The sequence below is a fragment of the Trichosurus vulpecula genome, chromosome 2, assembly GCF_011100635.1.
Source record: "Trichosurus vulpecula isolate mTriVul1 chromosome 2, mTriVul1.pri, whole genome shotgun sequence".
Classification (NCBI taxonomy): domain Eukaryota; kingdom Metazoa; phylum Chordata; class Mammalia; order Diprotodontia; family Phalangeridae; genus Trichosurus; species Trichosurus vulpecula.
In genome coordinates, this window is record NC_050574.1 from 189,817,878 (window position 1) to 189,840,596 (window position 22,719).

Below are 22,719 nucleotides of genomic sequence, written 5' to 3' on the forward strand. Positions count from 1 at the left end.
CCATGCATAGTAATTCAGGCAAACAACTAATTGGGAACTTGGTACTGCCTGCTTATCTGCAGCCAGCCTGCCAAGACATAGGGGCAGGAAAGGAAGATTGGAAGAAACAGGATTTGAACCCAAGTCAACCTAATTCCAAATTCACCCTTTCCTTTGCATGAATGTTGTATGCTGCTTATCTTTGAATTTGTTGTGTACTTAGGTGAAAATATCTGATTAAACAAGAGACATCGTGTTGGAGATAAAGCAGTAGAGGAAAGACACAAGTCAGTTCAAGCCCCAAGGACAAAGTTGAAATTGGATTTATTCTGCTTTGGGCTCAAACCACTGGCACCTGCCAATTTTACACCATGAACTACAGGAAATCCCACCTGGTCAAACAGCCTTTTCCGAAGTCAGGCACAGAAAGGAGATATTTTTATTGTTTCCAAAGATGGGTAATTGAGCAATTAGCATTAACTTGAACCCAACCTTGGGAAGCTAGTGCTAGAAATGTCAAACAAACCTCCCTCCAAAAGACTGGAAAACCTAGGTGGAGCATGCTTCAGTGAATCAGACACACCAGGGTAATTTGGGGAGCCAGCAGAGATGTCTTCCAACTTCATAAAAACAGCTAGCATTTAGTACTTTAAAGTTCTGCAAATTTAGCATGGGTCTTTATTTAGAGTTTTATAAGTTGTTTTATTTTATTCTCACAATGGCCCTGGGAAGCAGGTGCTCATTTTTTACAGAAGAGCAAATCAAAGCAGACAGGTTATTTGACTAGAGTCATACTAGTGAGCTAGAAAGTATCTGAGGCCAAATCTGAACTAGGGCCCTCCCGATTCCAGGTCCACTGGGCGACCCACTCACCTCTATGTATAACAGACAGAGAACTCCCCTGATAATGTCCAGCTTAGACCAAGCTTCATAAATGCAATTAGGTTTCTTAAGATCACATTGATTAGAAAGGAGACACCAGTGAAAAAACGACAGCCATCATTTATTAGCATTGGGAAGCCACATTTAATGCTGTGCCACAAGAATTGGATTTTACAAGTAGGGGAGGATAACAGGTAAGAAGAGGATTAATTCTATGTAAAGTGTTGTCACTGTGAAAGGTCTATACGCTGCCCAGAGGGGCCCATTTTCACGTTTAAAAAAAAGTGATGGCTATACTTAGGTAGTTTTTTTTTTAAAAAACTAAAACTAAAGAGCAGCTGAAACCAACTTGATTTACATTTAGTATTAGACTTAAAATCTCATCACAATTATAAGAAGTTATTAGAAAAATAGGACATTGAACAAGCAAAAAAAATATATACATTATATATAATTAAAATTCGACAACTCTTTCATAGCTCCTCTCGGTAAATGGAAACTTTACCGAAGGGACAACATATGTTTACTATAGGTTTGATAATAAACCAATCCTCACTGTCATCATCCTTTGTGCTCCTTAAAGTCTTCAAGCTAAAAGGCACAACTTTAGGCAGGAAACTTTTTAACTTTAAATCCATATTGTTAATTTTGTCATCTGGAAAAAACAAGTCTAACTTAACACTCTGTCATCAGGGAAGCAAAATCAGATGAAGTCCAAAAGCTTCTCACACTTGCTCTGCTTCCTGGTAGCTAAGCCACGTGCTGATACCCTGAGGAAATTTTGGTCTGGACTTTTTGACAGGCAAGGTCTTTTACTGTGTTGGTTTCTCAGACTGGCTGATTTTGAAACTACCATTTCCACAGAAAGCAAATCAAAGATGGAGTATTCAGGCTCCTGGGAAACAAAGGAGGTAGTGTCTCTTAGATGTCCAAAGGCATGGCAGGAAAACTTTGATGATAAATGCTTTCTAGCTTTTTTGCCTCATGTGATTGCCACTCACAGATAAGTAATCAACCATTTCTCTCTTGAAGATCCTTGAAGTATAGTGACAACTCAGTTGACCCTTTTTGCCTGAAAAGTCCAATAGGCATTATGTCTGCAATGATGAGATATAGAGGTGGTTTTTTGCACCATTGGATCAATAAAGCATGTAAAGAAAAGATTAAAAACAAATCCAGCAACAACTCAGGTAAAATGCACAATTCCTGCTCCCCATCAAGTGCCTTCTACCTAAATGCCCCTTTTCCCGCAGCAAATGAACAATTTTATTTATAATATATATTTAATATTCCACTTTAAGTAGCAATTTTCTACATCACTTACATACATCAGTAATATACACAACCTATATATAACAAGTCATTTTATCTTCATAGGTGCTTAGGGAGACTGAAGGGCACATTGTTCCTGTTGCCCATAAATACTAACTACAACTCCTCCCACTTGCCCTAAAAAAAGAAAGACAGTGTCTTTCACAGTGCCTCACACCCTTGGCTCCACAATATCTATCAGCTGATACTTCTTTGGTGACAAGAGGTGGGCAGTTTTTTATAGATTGTGAATAATGATGCTTCAATGCAAAAAAAAAAAAAAAGTGTTCAAGTGAGGAAGACTTACTCTCCCATGGGGCAAGTTAACAGATCATCTTCCAGAGTGAATCTATTGCACACATCTAGCAATACCTATAATCCTAATCCAGGGGTGGGGAAACTGGGGCCTCAAGGCCCCAGGTGGCCCTCTAGGTCCTCAAATGTGTCCCTTTGACTGAATCCAAACTTCACAGAACGAATCCTCTTAATAAAAGGATTTGTTCTGTAAAATTTGGACTCTGTCAAAAGGCTGCACCCAAGGACCTAGAAGGGCCTAATCTGTCATTTTGGCATCAAAGCTCAAGACCACATGGCCCTCTTTGTCAGGAAGAATCTACTTGTGCCCAACAATAAAACCAATTCTTTTATTCTTTGCTTTGCTTCAAAGCATCATCAAACAGTAAAGAATGTTAAGATCATTCATGAAAGTTCAAGACAACTGACATTTGTTAAATACCAACTTTGCGGCAGGTACTGTACTAGCCACTGGGGATACAAAGAAAAGAATGAAACATTCCCTGTCTTCAAGCATATGCCCCAGGACATACCCCACAGGACTGTAAAATGTAGTCAGCCTAGGCTATTTTTCTGTCACTGAAGGAGAGGGGAATATAGTTGTTTTTTAAATTAATGATTTTAGGTCTTCAGTGAAGCAAAACATGCCCAAGGGGTGGGCTGGGGTGGGGATCAGGGAAGGAAGGAAGCAGCTCTTACCAGTCTAAATGGGTCTTTCCAAAGTATGCAGGAGGGACTGAAGCACAATTATTGCCTACATAAACAGATGAAAGCGCATATATTGTTCCCTTGAGGGTCTTTCTACTACAGCAAAAGTCTGAATTACAGAGGAAAAGAATAACTAGGCAACACATAAGGTACTAAAATTCCCATGGAAAGAGATTCAAGCTATTTTAAATTATTGTTTTCATGGTCTCTTCACCAAAGAAAAATATTGGGGGGATGAGAAAGTGTGTGATAATAGGAGGCCCAATCCTGGCTAAAATGAGCTAATGCTTCTTAGTTCCTCATTCCTTTATCTGGTGAGAAAAGCTCAAGCTGCTAGCTATACAAAACATTCCCTAAAAAATGTAGTGATAACGCAGTCTATATACATGGTAAGTCTTCTGAGTGGAAAAGGGAGACGGGTGTAACAAAGGTCCCTTCTTTTTCTCTGAGTCCCTGCCTATTTCTGACTATGGCTTTAAGGCATAGGGAAGGAAAGGAAGAGTAATCATCAAAAAATTTGTTCTCCAGGAAAAATTAGGGGAGAAATAAAAGATACTTTCTCATTTTTTGAAATCTGGGGACAATGGGTATTCATGAGAGAGAAGTGGATTGTCAACTCAAAATATAGTCAACGAGGGCTGGACTTGCAGTAAAATTTTTGCCAAAAAAGAGAAATGGAAGTAAAATTTTTCATCCCAAACCTTTTCTTCTTACTGCGTCCATTTTCTCAATACGTTATAAGAAAAGGAAACTTTGACCAGTTCCAAAGAGACAGCAGATATTAAATATCCAACAGAAAAGTTAATATTTATCAAAATTATTTTATAGCTACATAAATTTAAATTTTTCCTTTGGAAATCTAGGATTTGCCAAGAATATTCACAAGTTTTATCTTAATATAAACAATATAGTGGGAGAGGGAGGGAGATTCCCCATTTATTTCACTTGTCTATGGAAATTTAGGGTAGATCCATTATTCAGGAAGACAACTACCATAGGGATTTGTTGGCTTCCGTATTTCTATACACCAAAGACCAAGGAAGGGGGGCCAACTCTCCATAATCCAAGGGCCCTTGTGGCATGTTTCTGGGCATCTAGCTTTATTAAATGGCTCCTAAAGGGAAATGGGGGAAGGAAGGGAAGGAAAAAATGGTGAATTAAGTATGATCTCAGAGCCAGGAAGAGAGGATTCAAGTCCTCCCTCCAACACATACTGGCTGGACTGATCCTAGGCAAGTCACCTCTCCTGAAACTCTGAGCAAATCACTAAGTTGCAGAGGAGGTACTAACTTGCAATGGTAAAGGGAGTGTCCTCATCTAGGACTTACTTATACCAATGAAATTATAGGTCTAGTTCTTATCTTTAAATAGGGGAGATTTGACCAGATGGAAGAGAAGTTTGAAATTAAGGGTAAAAGAGATTTTTTTCCTACTTTCTATGTTGCCTGGCTATGGCATTAATCCATTAATACAAATCACTGACTTTTTTTTTTTTGCCTTTTTGAGGTATCCAAGTCACATCAAAGGTGATGAAGTTCTCTTGAGCTGCCTACACCTGGCATAGAGAAAGGGAGAGATCTGCTCCAAATCATGCAGAAGAAGCACCAGACAAGAACCACAACATACCCTTTGGTAGGTGGGTGTATTCCCTCTTTAAATGTCAATAAGACTAAGCTCCCACACTGAGTAGGGCTGCAACAGCCAGTTTGACTCTTAGAACCAACACTCTTGCAACCCTAAGGGGCTGGCACATGCAAGAATAAACAAACTGAATCCACATACACAGGCAACTTAGCTCTTCTATTAACCTAAAGTCATTTAGACATAAGTTAGATGCCCCCCCACTCCCAACTCCAACAATGCAGAATGATATGTAACTCTCAACTCTTGGGCCATCTCCCAAACTGGGTCCATCCATGATGATGATGATGACGATGTTCATCTTTATGGACAGATCCAACTTAGTGGTGGTACCACAGCAGTGAATAACTCATTACAGACCCAAGGGCCAAGTAAATAAAAATGTGGTTCCAGAAGTAAATTACCAATCTAGTGTGAGCATGGCCATGCTGGATTCTCACCCCCATCAATATCTCCTTGGGTTCACCTCTGACACTGGAAAAAATTGTAAATGGAAGGTGTCAAATTTCTTTAACCTAAAGTCTGTCTTAATACACTTAAAAATGGGTGTAGCCAACTGGGACTTAGAAGGAAATATTTAAGAGAAATTCAGGTGAATAGCCATGTATCACCACTGCTAAACCCCATCCCCCAATGGTGAGCTGTGTTAATTTGAAGCTGGTACTCAGATTCAATCCGATGTCCCAATAACCTAGAGACATCGATCAAAGAGCTCAATACAAGACAGCAACATGAGGCAGGGTCAGTGAAGAGAGTCAAGAAAGGCTCCCTATACCTCTCTGCTTCAGGTAGATATCATCAAAAGTCAACCAAGAGCATTCATACATGACAGTTCAAAGCCAATCCCAGTCAACGAGAAGCAGGTCTAATGATAATCTTCACTTTGGTAATTTCACTTTGATACATCCCAAGGAGGAACTCAGAGTTAGTTACATATCTGCACCTCAACCATTCATGATTCCACCATAGTCCTCATGGTGAGAATTATGAGTGATATGTCCACCACAGTGACGGAAGCATGAATCGGCATGGAAAAGAGGGCTAAAGAGGCAGACAAGACTGGATATGAGGTGGTTAAGATCTTTCTTGAAGAAACAGGGAGGAGGAAAAAGGGAAGTGGGTCATGAAAAATATGCCCAAGTTTTTCTCCCCTACTTCCTAAATTAATGGCTATAGTTTGGCTGGCAGGATTAACCTAATTTTGAGAGGAAATAAAACACTCTTCTTGGATGCAGCACACAGCTTATGGCCCAACACGCTCAATTACAAAACAGGGCACTGAATTTATGGAGATGAGACATTTTCAAATTTAGATACAGAATCTGAAAAGGAAGGAGCTAACCATGAGGTAAAGCCAAAGAAAGGACCTCAATTCTGCCAATGGCAGTGGTTGCCCCATCTATGGAGCCGGGGAGGAGAGCCTTTCTTTTGACTTGAAGAAAGGGGAAGGGAGAGAAGGAAACTAGGCCAGTATTCAATTGACTGACCCAGGCTATAACTTTGTCTAGGGAGACTGGAGGGCTGCTAGCTTCCTTGGAGTTTTGTCTTTAAGGTAAAATGAGCTTTTAGGGGAGGCCACAACTCAAGTAATTGCACCTTGTGGTTAGTACTGGAGGGTGGGCAGGAGGAGGGGATGGGAGAGGGTGGCACACTTATGCGTTTTTCCTGGGTTCCGAGTCATGGAGGCAAAAGCTGTTTTTCTCTGAAAGGGGTGACTGTCCCCACCGCAGTCCAGGACTCTGTGGATCATTTGCAGTGGTCCGAACTGTTATCTGGGGTTCTCGCTGTACCAGCTGCCAGGGATGCCTCTTCACTATGCCACAGACCATAGCCGAAGTAAATTAAGAAACCTGTTTGGAAGTAAGGATGAGGAGGAAAGGGGAAAGAAAACTCAGCATTAACACACTGGAACCTGGAAGCTGCGTGTCCCTGGTTCAAGCTGCTTAACCCCAGGAAAAGAGCCCAGCCTGGTGCTACCCCTGTTCAAAACCAGACAATGGGTGATCATGGTAACAGGGTTGCTCACTAAAAGGACTTCTACATAGCACTGTTCGGGGTTATGCAGATGGTAAGTATTCCACATGGCCAAGGCCAACCAGGACTGGGTTACTATATTTGGAAAATAAATGTTATTTCATTTTTAATCTTTGGTACAAGGGAAGGCTAAGTGTATAGAAGTGTGTGTGTGGGGGGGAATATATTTGGAAAGGAATGTGATATGAAAATAAAAGGCACCAATAAAACTAAAAAAGGAAAAATCAATGTTCAAATAGGGGTATACTCTGATAAACACAATGAAGGACTTCTTTGGTTCAAATCAGAGTCAAAGCACTTGCAGATGCCACACTACTAAGTAGTAAGCCCCCCAAATTAGCCAATAGCCAATATGCAAGGCTGTGATGAACTCAATGACCTTCCATTCAATTTCTCAAGCATTTCTTAAGGGCCTCCTATGCGCTCAGCTGGGGATACATGCTGGGGATACAATTTACTGGACGGCTATCTGAATGTGCCTAGTCGGTCCCAGCAGCAGGTTCCTTTCCACAAGTGCTCTCACTCTATCTCCCTGTATCTGTCGAACCCGGCAACCTGTGTGGCTATTCTTCCTATCCAGACTTAGTATTCAGCTGCTTCACTTCAGAGGGGCTGCAGATGTGTTTATGACAACTGATCATGGATAAGAAAGGCCCTCATAGGAAACTCTTGGGTTAAAAGTCTAGGGGACAGGAGGTATTTACTTTTGTGACACTGAGCTAATGCTTTTACTTATGGGGTTGGGGGACCTTCACCTAAGCATCTTTGTGGGGTGGGGAACAGAGAGGGGTGGGGTGGATTTGATAATTTCATATAGGGAATTTACAATGTAGAAACTCCCTCTACACTTGAGAATCAAAACTCAAACTTAGAGAGTCCCCTAAGACTCTAGAAAGTTAAGTGACTTTCCAAGAGTCACAAAGACAATTTTCACGAGGGACTTGAATTCAGGTCCACCTGGCTCTAAGGCTGTACAAACAGAGCCTTCCTATGACAGTCAACAAAGTGACTCTGCCTCACTCACTTGGGGAACTGGCAGATATACCAATTTATGATGAAATACTAAATAGCTCTCCTGACCCTGTACTTTGAGAATCAGCAACTGTTGGGTCAGAATCAAAAGGAACAGAGCAGGCAAATGCCCCTTGTTGAAATCATGCTACAGTCAAGAGCATCCATATTCTAGGCTACGGGAGAGATGAAGAAACTTGCCTTGTGCCACAAGCACAACAAGCAGAGGGAAGGGTAAGGCACAGCTTGGTTTTAAAATCACCTGTTCTTCTGACCAAAGTAGTTGGGGACTGTGCCTAAATGACTAAATCTCCTTAGAGTAATGTTGTTTCTTGTTGATATCAGTGCCACTGACTGCCAGCAGCTACTTAAGCGAGTGGCTGAATAGCTCTGAGCTGTGACTTCACTCATGGTGGGGTGGGGAGGGAAGATACCCCAGTACGACCAGACCTAACATAGACCAACATCACCTAATGGCCACTTCCACTTTTACAGCACCTCACATGAGGTCATCATGGCACTCCCAACAGGAGGAGCCTGGCATTCAGGTCCACCATCCCGCTCGTCCAGGACTGATGATGGGGTTTGTAGCAAATTATCAAGTTTCTCACAGGTTCCCTTTGTGGCCACAACCTACATCTGTCAAATAAGTCGGCTGGTATTCTGGATACAGTCCCACAGAAATGTTTCTTTTCTAAGTGAAACTCACCAACTTGTATGTAGTTCAAGCTCATAACCTTGGCCTCATTACCAACTGAGATAAGTGGCCTGGGTTACAAAATGCAAAGTATCCCATAAGAAAAACCCACTAGAAATTCATCTTCTTTAGAGAAAATTGCTGAATGAATCCTTTTTTAAACATTTTATTAAGAAATATGGGAAGCGGAAAGTCTCTAATACATCAAGTTTCTTACTAAACATAGCAGAGGATAGAAATAGCAATGTAGCATTAGCGGCTTTGGGACAAAGAAGCAGAGTATTCAAGAGGGCTCAGCTGCCTGAAAGAGGGAACCGGGAAATAAAAGATGTTTAACTAATAAAGGGAAACCTATGGGGCAGAAAGGAGTCCCAGGTCTCCCACCTACCTATCAACATCCACACAGCAAACCGGAGCCAGGTACCACCATCCAGCTGCATCATGAGATACACGTTCACAAAAATACTCAAAACAGGAAGTAAAGGCAAGAAGGGCACCTGCAGAGAAACAAGGTTAGGTTTAAGGCCTTCCTCTGCCGAACACCTTTGCAGAGCCTGGAGACGCCCAAAGACTCTCTCCTGCCTCTTAACAAGATGTGGTTAATGGGCTTAGGGCTCCCGGCACCAAACAAGTTGACGTACATTAATGAATGAAGGAGAATGCATTACTTTGTGTAATTACCTTCTATTACATGACTGCTATATGCCAAACGCTGTTTTAAGTGCTGGGGATACATATATATTTTTGTTTAAAAGAGGAAGTCCTTGCCTTCATAGAACTTATATTCTAATAGGGCAACACATACAGGACAGAGATAACCAGTAAAGGGAATTTTGTAGGCGAAGGTAAGATGATACAAAAGCTAAAGGAGAAGGGGTACATGGGGAAGTAGACAGATGGTGACCCCGCCTGATGGGTGGGATGGGAAACAGAAGGAGGCTGGGTATCGAGAGCCAGCCAGGAGTATAGTGGTCTAGGTGGGCTAGTTTGCCCACACTCAGTCCCCAGTCTCAAAACTGTCATTCACCCTGAAAATAGCTAGCAGTGGCCACCAGAGTTGAAAATACTCCCAGGAGAGTACACAGAGCAAAGGGTACAATACAATATTGTAGTCCTGTCAAAATGGTAGTTCCCATAGTCACTAATCTTCCAAATAATCTTTCTGCAAAACGTATCTGGAAATGGGTGCTTACCTTAAATGAAAGTTTGGTTTTGCTCTCAGGCTGTCTCCAAATGAGAATGGTGATGACAAAGCAGAGGAAAACTGAGCCTACAAGGACAGCAATCACCCATGGGGTCCCCTGCTCGAGTTCCTTTTTAGCAAGGACAGTGACAATGCAGAAGATGATAATATGAATCCCTGAAGAGAACAAAACGGGAGGCAGGTGCTTAACCATTCACTTGGCTCTCAGAGACTAACATCAGACATTCTCAACCTCCCCTCGGAAGAAATGCTTATTTTCAGTGGGCAAGTCATACTTTTTTTCCATTTTGTTCTCTTAATACGACTATTAAAATACTGCACCCAAACCATAATCACCTTAGCGAAGCAGCAAGGTGCCTTCTCATCACCCCTCAGATTTGCCAAAAGGTAGGTGTTACAAAAGGTAGTGCTTACAGAGCTTACTGAGAAGCAGCATGGTGCAGCAGGGGGAAAGCACAGGATTCAAAGGTCAGAAAATTTAAGTTCAAGTTCCCATTCTGACACTTAGTAGTTAGTTATGTGAACATGGGCATGCAGCTACTTCAACTCTCTGAGTCTCAAAACTGCACGCTACCTACCTCACAGGGAAGGCTCACTGAAAACCTGCAGAAATGAGCTATCATCTCTACTATTATTTAACAATGTCGGTGCCTTATGCAAAGAGATTACCTATGAGGCTGGTTGAGACATTCACAATAAACCCGGAGAGTTTAGAAGGTTCTGTGTTCTTTGGACATAATATGGCTTTCAGAGAACATTTCTCCACTTCTGGCAAAAATCCTGTTTGAGAATCACTGGTGCTCACTACTTCATTCTGATCCACAAGGTCGAGTTCTTCTGTTGTTCTGGCCATCTGGTATACTAAGTTAGGCTGCTCTGGTTGGTACCTACAAAGGGATAACACTGTTACTGCCATGACCTTCCTCCTGTAATGAGGTCAAAGGGGAAAAATTAGTTTCAACTCTTTAACTCCCAAAATGACAGAGAAATTACTTTATTCTCCTAGCTGTTGAGACCAAGCTGTGAGATGGTATACCAGATAAGAGTGATCAATATGGAGTCAGAGAAACCTGAATTCAAATCTGCCCTCAAAAACTTCCTGTGACTCTGGACAAGTCACTTGACCTATCTTAACCTCAGTATTCCAATATATAAAATGGGGGTAATAATAGCCCTGATATCACAGGGTTTTTGTGAGGATAAAATGAGGTATTTATAAAACAATTTGCACTCTTTAAAGCTGCATATACTTGAAATCAGTCTGATATAAATTAGGCTTAGAGCAATACCTTACACTATATTCCACCTTAATATTGAAAATATGTCTCTGGGAGGGGAGCAGGGAGAAATAATAGGGAAAGTTATAATAATGTAATAAAAGACATTAATAAAAACTTGTTAAAAACTAATATATATGTATATGCATATACACATTTGTATATATACATATATACATACATATTAGTGAGGCCATAAGAAAATCCTTGCTCCAGGACCCCTGCTAAGTTAGAAATCCTGTCTCTGTCAAGCTCTGTCCTGCCAATTTCTGTCATACTCTCCCCCAGCTCACTCTGGTACTTCCAGAGTATGGGAAAGTAGTGGTATGAGGGTAAGCTATACATGTTCCTTTTACGTCTTCCGGTAAATCTTGTTAATGGGGGCATTTCCTGTCAAAGCCTTCCTTTTGAAAGAAAATAGGCAATATAACACCATAGTCCTAACAGAGCTATGATACACTGCTCAAATGGATCTGTGACTTCATTGATGCGGACATGACCCCAGCGATGTCACAAGTCATGCAGGTTCACCCATTGTGTGAAATTTTTGTCCAAGCCTCTAAGCTTGCTATAGTGTGCCACCCAAGGTTGCGAGGGCCTTCTCCATTTTTTCTGGATGTCCAGAGAATACCACTGGAGCACACGGCCAACTAGCCGTCATTCTTGCCACATGACTGGAATTATTTACCTTTGTCATGGGTTTTTGTCACTGTCTAACTTCCAGTTATTGGAAAGCCCACCCTTCCTACATAGTTTGGGAATCAGGCTGTCTTCGTTTGTTCCATGATAGACAGCCAGTGATTAGTGCATAATAAGGAGAAAAGAGAAAATTCATACCGTAAGACCAGCACGCAGGCTGCCACCAAAGAATACGCTAGGAGAGTTCCAATGGACATCAGGTCAACAAGATCTTTCAGGTCAAAAAGAAAGGCCATCACAGCTGGAAGGGAAGTAGAAACCAGCATCCAATGAAGCCAGAGATACCACCCAGCTATACGTACCACAAAGACCTAATTTCCTATTCAAAGAACTCAAATGGGACAGACCATGTTTTGTCTCTCTGTGGGTGTTTTCGTAACTATTAATAAATAATGACCAGAAAGAGCAGAAGCCATATTACAAACAGCCAAACTAAAAGACAAACCATGATACAGGATAATCGCCAGAGTGTGATTTTTTACCTAAGGAAAGCCTAAAGTTATACAGGTACAATCATCAGTTTCTTCAATAGTCTTTCTTCCAGTTCTTCAATTGCAAAAGATAGTTGATAAACAGTCTATGTGCTCCACTAAGGTAGATATCCTTAAGATATCAGAGGAAATTGAGGAAGGTCCTTCAAGTATGCTGAGTGGACCCTCCCCTTTGTGGTTAAAAAAAGGGAACAAAGACAAGAGTTGCAAATTATGGGTACAGATCACTGATGGGTTTGCAGATCTACCTGTCAGAATAAATATACAGTTCTCTAGAAACATCGGGACTAAAGGTTCCAAATTAAATTCTATGTATATTCCCAGAAGTTGTTCTCAGAAAGGTCTTTAGGAAGACTGGGCTCATGAGAATACTCAAATAGACCTATCATCTCAAAACTCACCCATACCTGTACATCTTATATAACTTTTGTCTATGTCCTCTAATGTTCACTGTCTTCTATGTTCCCTACAGGGACTACAACCCAACCCCAATTTCCCCTGACATCCTGAGGATACTGATGGAGCTCTTGGGCGGTCACCCCCTTCCATCTCCGGAAGTCCCTCATTGCTCATATGTTGTAGCCTGGTCATACCCACCATGTATGTCTCTGTGTGATATACATTTTCAATTCTTTGGAGACTTGTGTTTAATGTCTCCAAAACATATAACAACATTGGCAGAATATTGAGAATATAGTTGTCCAAGCAAAAAGTTGAATTTCTAATAAAGCCTATCGATTTTATAAATGTTTAGAAGGATAGGTGTGCAGATATTTTAAATGTTTTGTATGTATGTATTTATATTTTTATTATACATACATATATTTTAGGTAGTATGCCTCACTATTTTTGGCCAAACAATCAAGAAGATTTGTTGAAAGTAGATAGCCAAGGTTTTTTTTTAAACTTTCATTTTGTGGTTGCTATAAATTTATAACTATAATGCCCACTTTTTAAAAACCACATGCTCTTAAAATATATGTATGTATAATTAAAATATAAATATCTCAGCATTTATCATCTCACTCAGTTTCCTTCTCTATAAAATGAATATACTGAATGGGGAGATTACCAAGGTCTTTTACTGATCTACAATTTGACCAATTGATCAAGGTTTGTTGAAAGGAGATGGTTCAGTTTTGTTTGTTTGTGTTTTTTAAACTTTCACCTTATGGTTGCTATAAACTTATGATGCCAACTTTTAAAAACAGTGAGAGATTAAAGCGACTTATCTAAAGTCACACAACTATTTAAATGACAAAGACAGAGCTAGAAATTAGGGTTAGTGACTCCCTGAGACTTAGGACAAGTAGCAACAAAAGAATAACGAATGGCCTTCTGGACGGTTAAAACTATCAACATGTTAAACATACCACAAATGCCTAAATTCCTGCTCTAAGAACTATGAAATCAACAAATGCTGACCAGAAAAAAAAAAACCAGAATGACACAATTGTTTTGGTGAATGGCATGTTTTGCTACTTCCCCATAAAACATATCCCTTAATACCCTTTCCACAAGAAGGAAATTAAGAATGATTGAAAAAATAGCATACGTGATCAAAGTAAGTACTCTCTAAATTAAGCAAAATCATCAAACAGTTCTTTAAGTCAACTGGTAGGTCCCTTAATGTTTCTATCTATCTCACCCATGTTTGTAATCTATCCCTGATGGCCTAGTCTTGCCCACTAACAAAGGAGTTAAAAAGAGTGAGACCACAGGGTTAACTGTATCACAGACTGGTTTTCTTATATTAAATAATTTTAATCCTGTAACTAGCAGACATGCCAATACCGACAATATTTAATGAATAACTCATTCATCTGAGGACTTTATGTTGCTCATTAATAAGGATTCAACCCATCACTACAACTGCAGGCATTATCACTTTCAAATTTTGCAGAAATCTGGCATGAGAAGAACTCCAGATTTCCTATCACCTTGTATCTGTCAAGTTTCCTTCCTGTTTTGACTTAAACATATTCTTCTTGACAGGGTCTGAAATCCCTTACAAGTTCTGAGCCAAGATGACTTCAAAAGTAATACTTCCTAAACTGAGATGACCTCTTACTTGTCCACATCCCCAGGGATACCCTTGGCACCTATTACAAAACAACATCTCCAAAGGGGAAATATCCTTTTCTTCAGTGAGTTCGTAGTCTATACACAAATCAAATGTCTGGTTTATACAGTTAAAGAGGAAATCACCTGGCCAAAAGATCAACATGGAATCAACTGACTAGGAGTAGTGGTGAATGGTTTCAGAGGAAGAAAATGTGTTTTGGGTTCTCCTGATTGAATAGTGAAAAGCAAGTCACCATACTCTGAAGGATCTCACAAAAGAAAGTCTCATGATTCTGCAGACTTAGTGTCAACTGTAAGAACCTTTCTGTCTGACCATGAGGTACAAGAAGTTTCTTTTCCAAATAAGCACACCGTTGGTTTTCACGCTTTTGTAGATCTCTCTCTAATTCTTACCAGCAATGGCACCAGAAGTTAATGTTGCTATAATTGGAGTTTTGGTCCTTTCATTGACTTTGGCTAAAAATTTAAACAGTAGTCCGTCTTCAGCCATTGCATAAATGACTCGAGGCATGGGAAACATGGAACCTAAAAGACTAGATATTAGGGGAGGGGATAAAAGGCAAAATTCATCAGGCTATAATTATAGTGAGTTTATCAAAAATAAAGCAACAGTACTAGAAACAAAGACACATAGTCAGACAAAGACATAGTCCTGATAATTGATCCATTTCCTTCCCACCATCTCTCAACCCCCAACGCTCAGTCATGAGAATCTCTTTTAAGTATGGGTCAAACAGAAAATTATCAATATTCCAATATTTTACTTCCATTATTTCATCACTGTGTGTACTCCTTCTGAGGCACATTGTGACATTTCTCAAAATGGTCTTTAATGGTTGTTATGCATGATTGTACATGTATAACCTATATTAGATTGCTTGCTGTCTTGGGGAGGGAAGGAGGGAGAAAAATTTTACAAAAATGAATGTTGAAAACTACACTGGGGAAAAAATACTATTAAGAAAAAAAAATATTTGTTAAGGCCAAGATACTTATCACCATATAGCTAACCTGCTGATCAATGTCTCCAAACTTCGCTAGGCAGTCCCTTAACTAACAGACCAGCCTAATATTCAAAGTCTTTCTAGTTTAATAACATCTGAGCTTTGCATTCTGTTGATACAACCTTCAAGAACATAGTCAAACAAAAAGTAAATACGTATCACTCACTGTTGAATAACCAGAATAATCTGATATATATCTAGATGCAACTTCACTTGAGGGTAATTCTGTATTTGTTTTTTAGAAACTTTTTAACTAAATCAGAACTCACCTGGTGGAAAGCGCACAGAGGGAACCAACAGCGACAGCGTACTTTGCCCCTTCCCAGCCCACATGCTTAAATGCATCAGGCAATGGGCTATTCACATCCAGGCAGAAGTAAGGCATCATGAGCGTAAGAGCAGCTGATACCCCAAAGTAAGCCACAAAACAGATCAAGAGGGATGCGACAATTCCCACGGGGATAGCTTTCTGGGGATTCTTGACTTCTTCACCTATTAAAAAAAGGGAGAGGAAGAGCAATATGCCACAAAGGAAGGGTACTGTAGCCCACAGTATCAAACTTTTAATACCTTAGCCTTCAAACGTAAATCAAAAATAGACCAAATAACAACTTTCACATTTGTAGACTACTTTGAAAGGTTCATGGAATACACTCCTCATAACCCAGCAAAGAGGGCAATATTCAAATTGTATTGGTATTAGCCAAATTTTTAAGATGGGTAAACTGAGGCCCAGAAAGGATTAGTGATGATATCATCATAGATTTAGAGCTGGAAGGAACCCTACTGATCATCTCGTCCAAACCCTTCATTTATAGGTTAAGAAACTAAGGCCAAGAAAGGTGACTTTCCCAAATTCACACAGATTCACAAGACTAGAATCCAAATCCTTCCAATCTGAATCCCTTGTTGTTTCTACTGTACAAATGCCTGAGCCAGAGTCAGAGCCAAGACTGAAACTCCTGTTTCCTAAGTCCGGGCTCAGCACTCTCTCTACTCCCTATGTGGTCACATCCTAGTCTGTCCAAATGCATTCACAGATTCAAGCAAAGAGACTTCCAAAGCATTTATGGATACTAAAAACAGACTAAGCCCTTCTGACTCTTCCTGTGATTTCCCTGGAATGCGAAACTCTCAGTAAGGAAACTCCCTTCACCAACATAGATTTACAATTGTTCTGCAATGTACAGTCTTAAATAATATGGAATTGAAGACACAAGAATCTCTACTACTAAGCCATCCTAACCTATGAAACAGACAAATATATGATACCATCCTTCCTCTTCTCCTCCACTAGAGTCACTATCTTCTTATACCCTAGAAACTGGTTTCTGGCTTTGTTATTTGAAACTGCTCTTTCCAAGGCTATCAGTGAGTCCCCATTTGCCAATTCCAAAGAACTTCTCAGCACTCATCCTTCCCTGACCTCTGTGTAACCTAGCACATTCATCCATCTCCTTCTTGAAAAGGGAGGGCAGAGTCTGAAGAGCACAAACAGTAGCCAGAGGATCTGAGCTCTTGTCTGAGTTCCGCTGCTAAAGCCACGTCACCTAGGAAAGCCACTCCTTCTCTCAAGGTCTCAGGTTCCTCATCTATAAAAATTATTTATTACCGAGTTGTTTGAATCATCTCCGACTCTTCACTACCCATTTGGGACTGTCTTGGCAGAAATACTGGAGTGGTTGGCCATTTCTTTTTCCAGCTCATTTTACAGATGAGGAAATTGAGGCAAACAGGATGAAGTGACTTAAGTTCCCAGGGTCACACAGCCAGTAAGTGTCTGAGGCTGAATTTGAACTCAAGTCCTCTTGACTCCAGAAGCAGAGCTTTATCCATGGACTACATGATTTATAACACCTCTATAGCTCTGCTATTTTCCGATTCTTTCTTGGCAATGTATTCCACATACTCCTACCACTTCACACGCCTCCTCATCTCCATTTCCTTAAATGCTGGAATAAGATTGCGCTTCCTTCTTCCTCCCACTAAAAGGTCCTTGGCTGCATCTGGGTATAATCTCTTCCAAGTAGCTTGCTTGGCTTCAACAAGCAGCTCCAACAGCTCGAACTCTGATCCTTTTCCCGAGCTCCAGTCCCATATTTCCAACTGCTTGCTGGAACTCTCCAGCTAGATGTCCTCAAACCCGCCATGATGAAACCCCATTTTTCCATTCAATGGATTTCTAACCCTGAGAGTCTCCTTATTTGTGGCAACACAAATCCTATAGCTAACCTGAGAGTCATTCTTCTCCTCTCATATCCAATCACTGGGGCTTGTCAACTCTTCGTCACTATGAATTATTAACAGTTATGTATTATTATATTATAGATCAATATTTGCTTTATCAATTATTAATAGTGTCTCTTCCTTTTCATTTTCTGAACCTTAAAGTCCCATCACCTCATATCTAACTAGTACCCTTGCCCCCAGGCTCAATCTTTTTTAATCAATTAATCAATAAACTTTTTATTAAACATGTACTATGTACCAGGCTAAACTAATAGGAGACCAAATTTATAATATACCTATCTATATTTATATAATACATAATGTATTATTTATATTATACCTATCTATAGCCATGGTTCCCAACCTGGGAGTTTTGGACCCATGGCAGTTTCAGTTAATGCAAGGAATCCATTTCATTAAATGAGTCAATATAATGAATAAACAGGCAGCTCTGTAGAATGAGTAAATAAGTCTCATACAAATGTATTTTACAATTTCATACAACACTAAAATGTACTTTTCAATATTTTTTATTCACTACAATGCCAGAAAACAAATCACATTCAGTTAAGACCAAGCAGTACATACCAGGTTAACCTCTCATTTTTAGCCCACAGTACTAAGTACTCACTCCCAGGGAGTCTCCCATCCAAGAACTAACTAGACCCAAGATCTGATATATCCAGCGTAGTATGGCCATACTCAGTATGTAAACAAGCTCAGACGAGGAAATTATATGAGTGGCCAATGAGTGACTACATTCTAGATCTTCTGACTTAAGTTTTCCTAAAACACTTTTTTTGTACATGTAATCCCATGTTCAAGAACTGTTCCCCATTACCGGCAGGATAAAAGCCAAACTTCAATTGAATCTCCCATTCAAGGCAGGTACTAATATTACCACCCTGGGTTCTCTTCCTAGTCCTCTTACCTTTCATAAATCCTACCAGAGGCAACTAAGGGGCACAGTGGATAAACTGGCGGAAGTCAGGGAGACCCGACTTCAAATTGGATCTCAGAAACTTTCTAGTTGTGAGACTCTGGGCACACCACTTAACATCCATCTATCTCAGGTTCCATAACTATAAAGTGGGTATGATAATAATAGCACCTACATCCTGGGGTTGTTGTGAGGACCAAATCAGATAATATTTGCAAAGAACAGAACCTGGCACATAGTAGGTGCCCAGTAAATGCTTATTTCCTTCCTTTCCTCCACAAAGGCCCAGTTCCATATTTTTATTGTTTTTCTGATCATGCCCATCTCTCTTTTGAACTACTACGGTACCTCCTGTTTACAATGCTGACCTCCAATTAGACTGCAAGGGTAAGAACTGGTTCCCACATTTCTTTGAATTTCAAGTACTCACCTTTTACGGCACCACAGTGCCTTTTATGAGGGTAGGTACTATGTTTGTTGATGATTTGGGAGCAGTCCAATCCAAGCCATTGAATAGGCAATCAGTTGACCTTTCATGTTATGTGAAGTTTATTAATGATTCTATTTCTATTTAATGAGTGTAAGTCTTGTTATTTGACAATGAAAATATTGAGACCTTTAGTACCAGTAATAAGAATTTTTCTCCCCTGGGATTTTGGAAACTCAAAGACAAATGGTGAGAAAAAATACAAAGTCTTGAATAGCATAATACATCTGTAGTGAGTAGGCAGCAATTCAGGACAGGAAAGGAAGAGCATTATAAGCTTTAGCAGAGGAAAGCCCTTTGTAATTGGTTATACTTCTACTGAATCACATCTAAGGGCTTGATACTCATAAGTCTCAGGAGTCAGAATCAGACTATATGACCAGTGGTGGGATTCAGCCTGTTTGCACTGGTTCGGTAGAACCCATACCTAATTTTAGGTTGAGTTCTGTGAACTGGTTGTCAGTGGGGGCAGGGTCTGTGCCCGCCACATTAGTGGCAGCAGTGGTGCCTCAGCTCGGTTCTGTGGAGAACCAGTTGTTAATTTATTTGAATCCCACCACTGCATATGACTGACTTTCAGTATTATTGTTTTTGCTAATGATAAGAGGTTTTCCTTTTGCCATCTGGATTAGGGATCAAGGAAAGAAATAAAACAGCAAACTGCAGCCGTAAAATTTACTGAGGTGCACAGGAATGGTTTTAAGCATATTAAACAACAGATGAGTTATGATTCAGGTATAAAATTAGCTGTGGAATGACAAGCCAGAAGGTCATAGTAACCGTTGATCCCCAAAACATCCCATGACCACAATGTCCAAGCCCATCTGCTTACCTGTGGTTGCAATGCAGTCAAATCCTACAAAAGCATAAAAGCAGGTGGCTGCACCCGATAAGACACCACCGAATCCAAAGGGCATAAAACCACCAGTACCAATGGAGCTGTCACTCAATGTTTCACTAGGGGGAAAAAAGACAAGTATTACTTAAGGTTCAATCTACATGTTTCAACTACTGCAGAATGGTTAATCAAGCTCACTGCCTGAGTCAGGGGCTTCAGAACACTTAAGATGTGATAGGTGACATTTCTAAAGGGCTTTAATTGTCAGGGGTGGGGCCTGAACCCAAGTCTCCCGGATTCCACCTCCAGGATGTTGTGCCATGCTGCCTCACAACATATATGGAAGAGGGAGGACACCAACACTTACAGATGATCATCCCCACAGCTCTTTCCCAATTCTCCTTGGTAAGGGAAGCTTGCGTTTCTTTGTTCTGGAGCTGGTGGCACATGCTGGCTCCTAGGAGCAGATCAGTCCTCCTAACTGCAGCCAGACCTCCCCCCACCCTCTGTCCCAGATCTCCTTTAAGGACAGTCACAAAGTGTTTTCTGTCTAAATGATAAGCCAAGTGAATCTTAAGTCCAGCCATAAGTATTTTGACCGGAACAACTTCTGGATTTAGGATGGGTGTCCAATTCAGTCCAGAATTCATTTTCTTGTCTTCTATTGTCTTGTCCAGGGGAAGACTCCAGCTTGCAAGAGACAGTATTCTATAATCCTATAATTCTATAATCCCCTCCCGTTTTCATCTGGCCTTTCTGGCTTGCCTAAGACATAGTAGCCAATAACTCTTCACCTGCTTTTGTTCCAAGCTGGCACTGGGCTGGTCTAGTTAGAAGCCTTGGGACTTCTTGTGTTTTTCTCCTTTGGCTATCCAGAAGCAGACTAATTTTGCTTTGGGGTGGGGAGGAAGTCAAGGTTATTTTTCTTTAATTCTGCTTCACAATGGTTCAAATAAATGCCTACATCCACCTCTACTCCATGGGCTCAGCAGACATAGGTAGGGTACCTTGCTGACCACCTTTCCCAAAGTCATCTTGTCACCTTCTCAGTGGGTCACTAAGTCAACTAGCATTCATTAAAGCCCTGGACTACATGCTAAGGATGAAAGGGAAAGGCAAAAACTTGATCCTGGCCCTCTAGGTGTTCATATTCTAACGGCAGAGACAATGTGTAAATATATAGTGTAAATGGAAGGTGGTCTCAAACAGTCCCTGCCCTCAAGATGGTTAGTTATCTTTAAGGACACAGTTAACTACCATAGGGGCAGTGAGGTAATACAATGGATAGAGCCCCAGGCTTGGAGTCAAGAAGATCTGAGTTCAAAACCAGCTTCAGACACTTACTGGCTGTGTGACCCTGAGCAAGTCATTTAACCTTGCCTCAGTTTCTTCATCTGTAAAATGAGCTGGAAAAGGAAACAGCAAACCGATCTAATATCTTTGCCAAGAAAATCCAAAATTGGGTCATAAAGAATCAGACACGACTGAAACAAGTGAATAACTACCAGAGGATAAAGGGTCATTTAATAACATAACACAATACTATGAACATATTTAAAGCTGCATCCACACAATTTCATGAATTTTGCTTTTAATGGGACTAATAAACTGGTTCAAAAGATGACTCCGGATTAGGAGGCTTTCCCAGTGGTATTTTTTGGACAGCTACATCCACAAAGCAATTGTTTTTGAAAACAGCCTTTGAGGTACTAGAGTTTGGGGTCAAAGTTTATAAATGTGGGCATTCTTCTACAGTTCAATTCAAACATCTATGAACCAACTACTGGTCACATGTAGTTTAACTTCAATAAAAGACAGGGTGAGAACTGAGATGTGCCTATGTGGCGGCTGCAGAGGAAACCACTTCATTAAAAGTTGTCCTTGCCTAGGATTATGACCAAAATAAACAGATGACCCAACAACTGGGCTATGACAATAGTCCATGCATGAAGTGAAATGGTGATGGCATTTGAAAGACAGCAGAATGGATGCAAGAGATAATAACCAAACTTGGCAATAGACTGAATTGGGGGGCTGAGGGAGAGCGAGTATCGTGGGACACTCAGAACCAGAGAATAAGTAAGCAAGACCACACAGCAGGGGGTGGCTAGTCCCTGAGCCAACATATACACGCCTCCTAAGACCCAAAGGCCAGACTCAACAGCCTCGACACACCCTTGGTGTGTACAAAAGGCTAAGGAATGCACACCCTGGAGTGCTGGATTCCATTACAAAATAACCTATGATAAAGACAAAGACAAGATGGCTAAACAAAGAAAAAGAAATCAAACAGAGGATTTTTCCAGGGATAATAACTCCGGCACGGGAAGACAAAAAGAAGAGAAGACTTACTCAGAAAGTCAAGAGGCATTTCTGCAAAGTCCCCTTACAGAAGGAGACTTCCAACCTGACATATATACAGAAATGATGAGACTATAGGAAGATCTGTTAACAAAGGCTCTCTGTACTCCGATGTTCCCATAACTGCCAAGGCAGGCAGGAAAGAACTACAAGGATGCTCTGTCCCACCCTTCCTTTATTCCACCAAGTGAGCTAAGGGTGAAGGTGGTGGTTTTGATGTAAATAAATCAAGATTGCTTTTGATGGGTTTGATTTGAATGCTCTCCAGGCATAAGAAGCCAAGAAGGTTCTGTGACTTTTATCTTCAGAGGAAAGAAAAAAGGGCACTGAGAACACTGAAGAAGAGAGAAGAGAAGAAAGGTTCCAGGACGACAGTGCTATAAGTTCCAAGATGGCTCCATCTTGAATGCAAGGTTCCCTAAGCTTCTGTGTCAGAAAACCCTTTGTAGGCCTGGCAAAACTTCTCAGAATGGCTTTTAAATGCATAAAATAAAATACATAGGATTACAAAGGAAACCAGTTATTTGGAAATAGTTATCAAAATATT

The 22,719-nt window shown here is 40.6% G+C and overlaps 1 protein-coding gene across 1 annotated transcript in view; it reads right to left on the bottom strand.

Moving 5' to 3' along the window:
* Positions 1-965: 965 nt before the first annotated feature.
* The window catches only part of SLC7A1 (solute carrier family 7 member 1), a 68,568-nt gene continuing 46,814 nt past the window's right edge, over positions 966-22,719 (bottom strand). Inside the window, exons 5-12 of the mRNA XM_036745921.1 lie at positions 19,806-19,930; positions 15,587-15,809; positions 14,707-14,846; positions 11,876-11,978; positions 10,431-10,648; positions 9,751-9,917; positions 8,946-9,054; positions 966-6,665 (exon numbers count right to left, since the gene is read on the bottom strand). Coding sequence (XP_036601816.1) covers positions 6,562-6,665; positions 8,946-9,054; positions 9,751-9,917; positions 10,431-10,648; positions 11,876-11,978; positions 14,707-14,846; positions 15,587-15,809; positions 19,806-19,930 — 1,189 coding nt within the window. The 3' untranslated portion in view covers positions 966-6,561. The remainder of the gene's footprint in view (positions 6,666-8,945; positions 9,055-9,750; positions 9,918-10,430; positions 10,649-11,875; positions 11,979-14,706; positions 14,847-15,586; positions 15,810-19,805; positions 19,931-22,719) is intronic.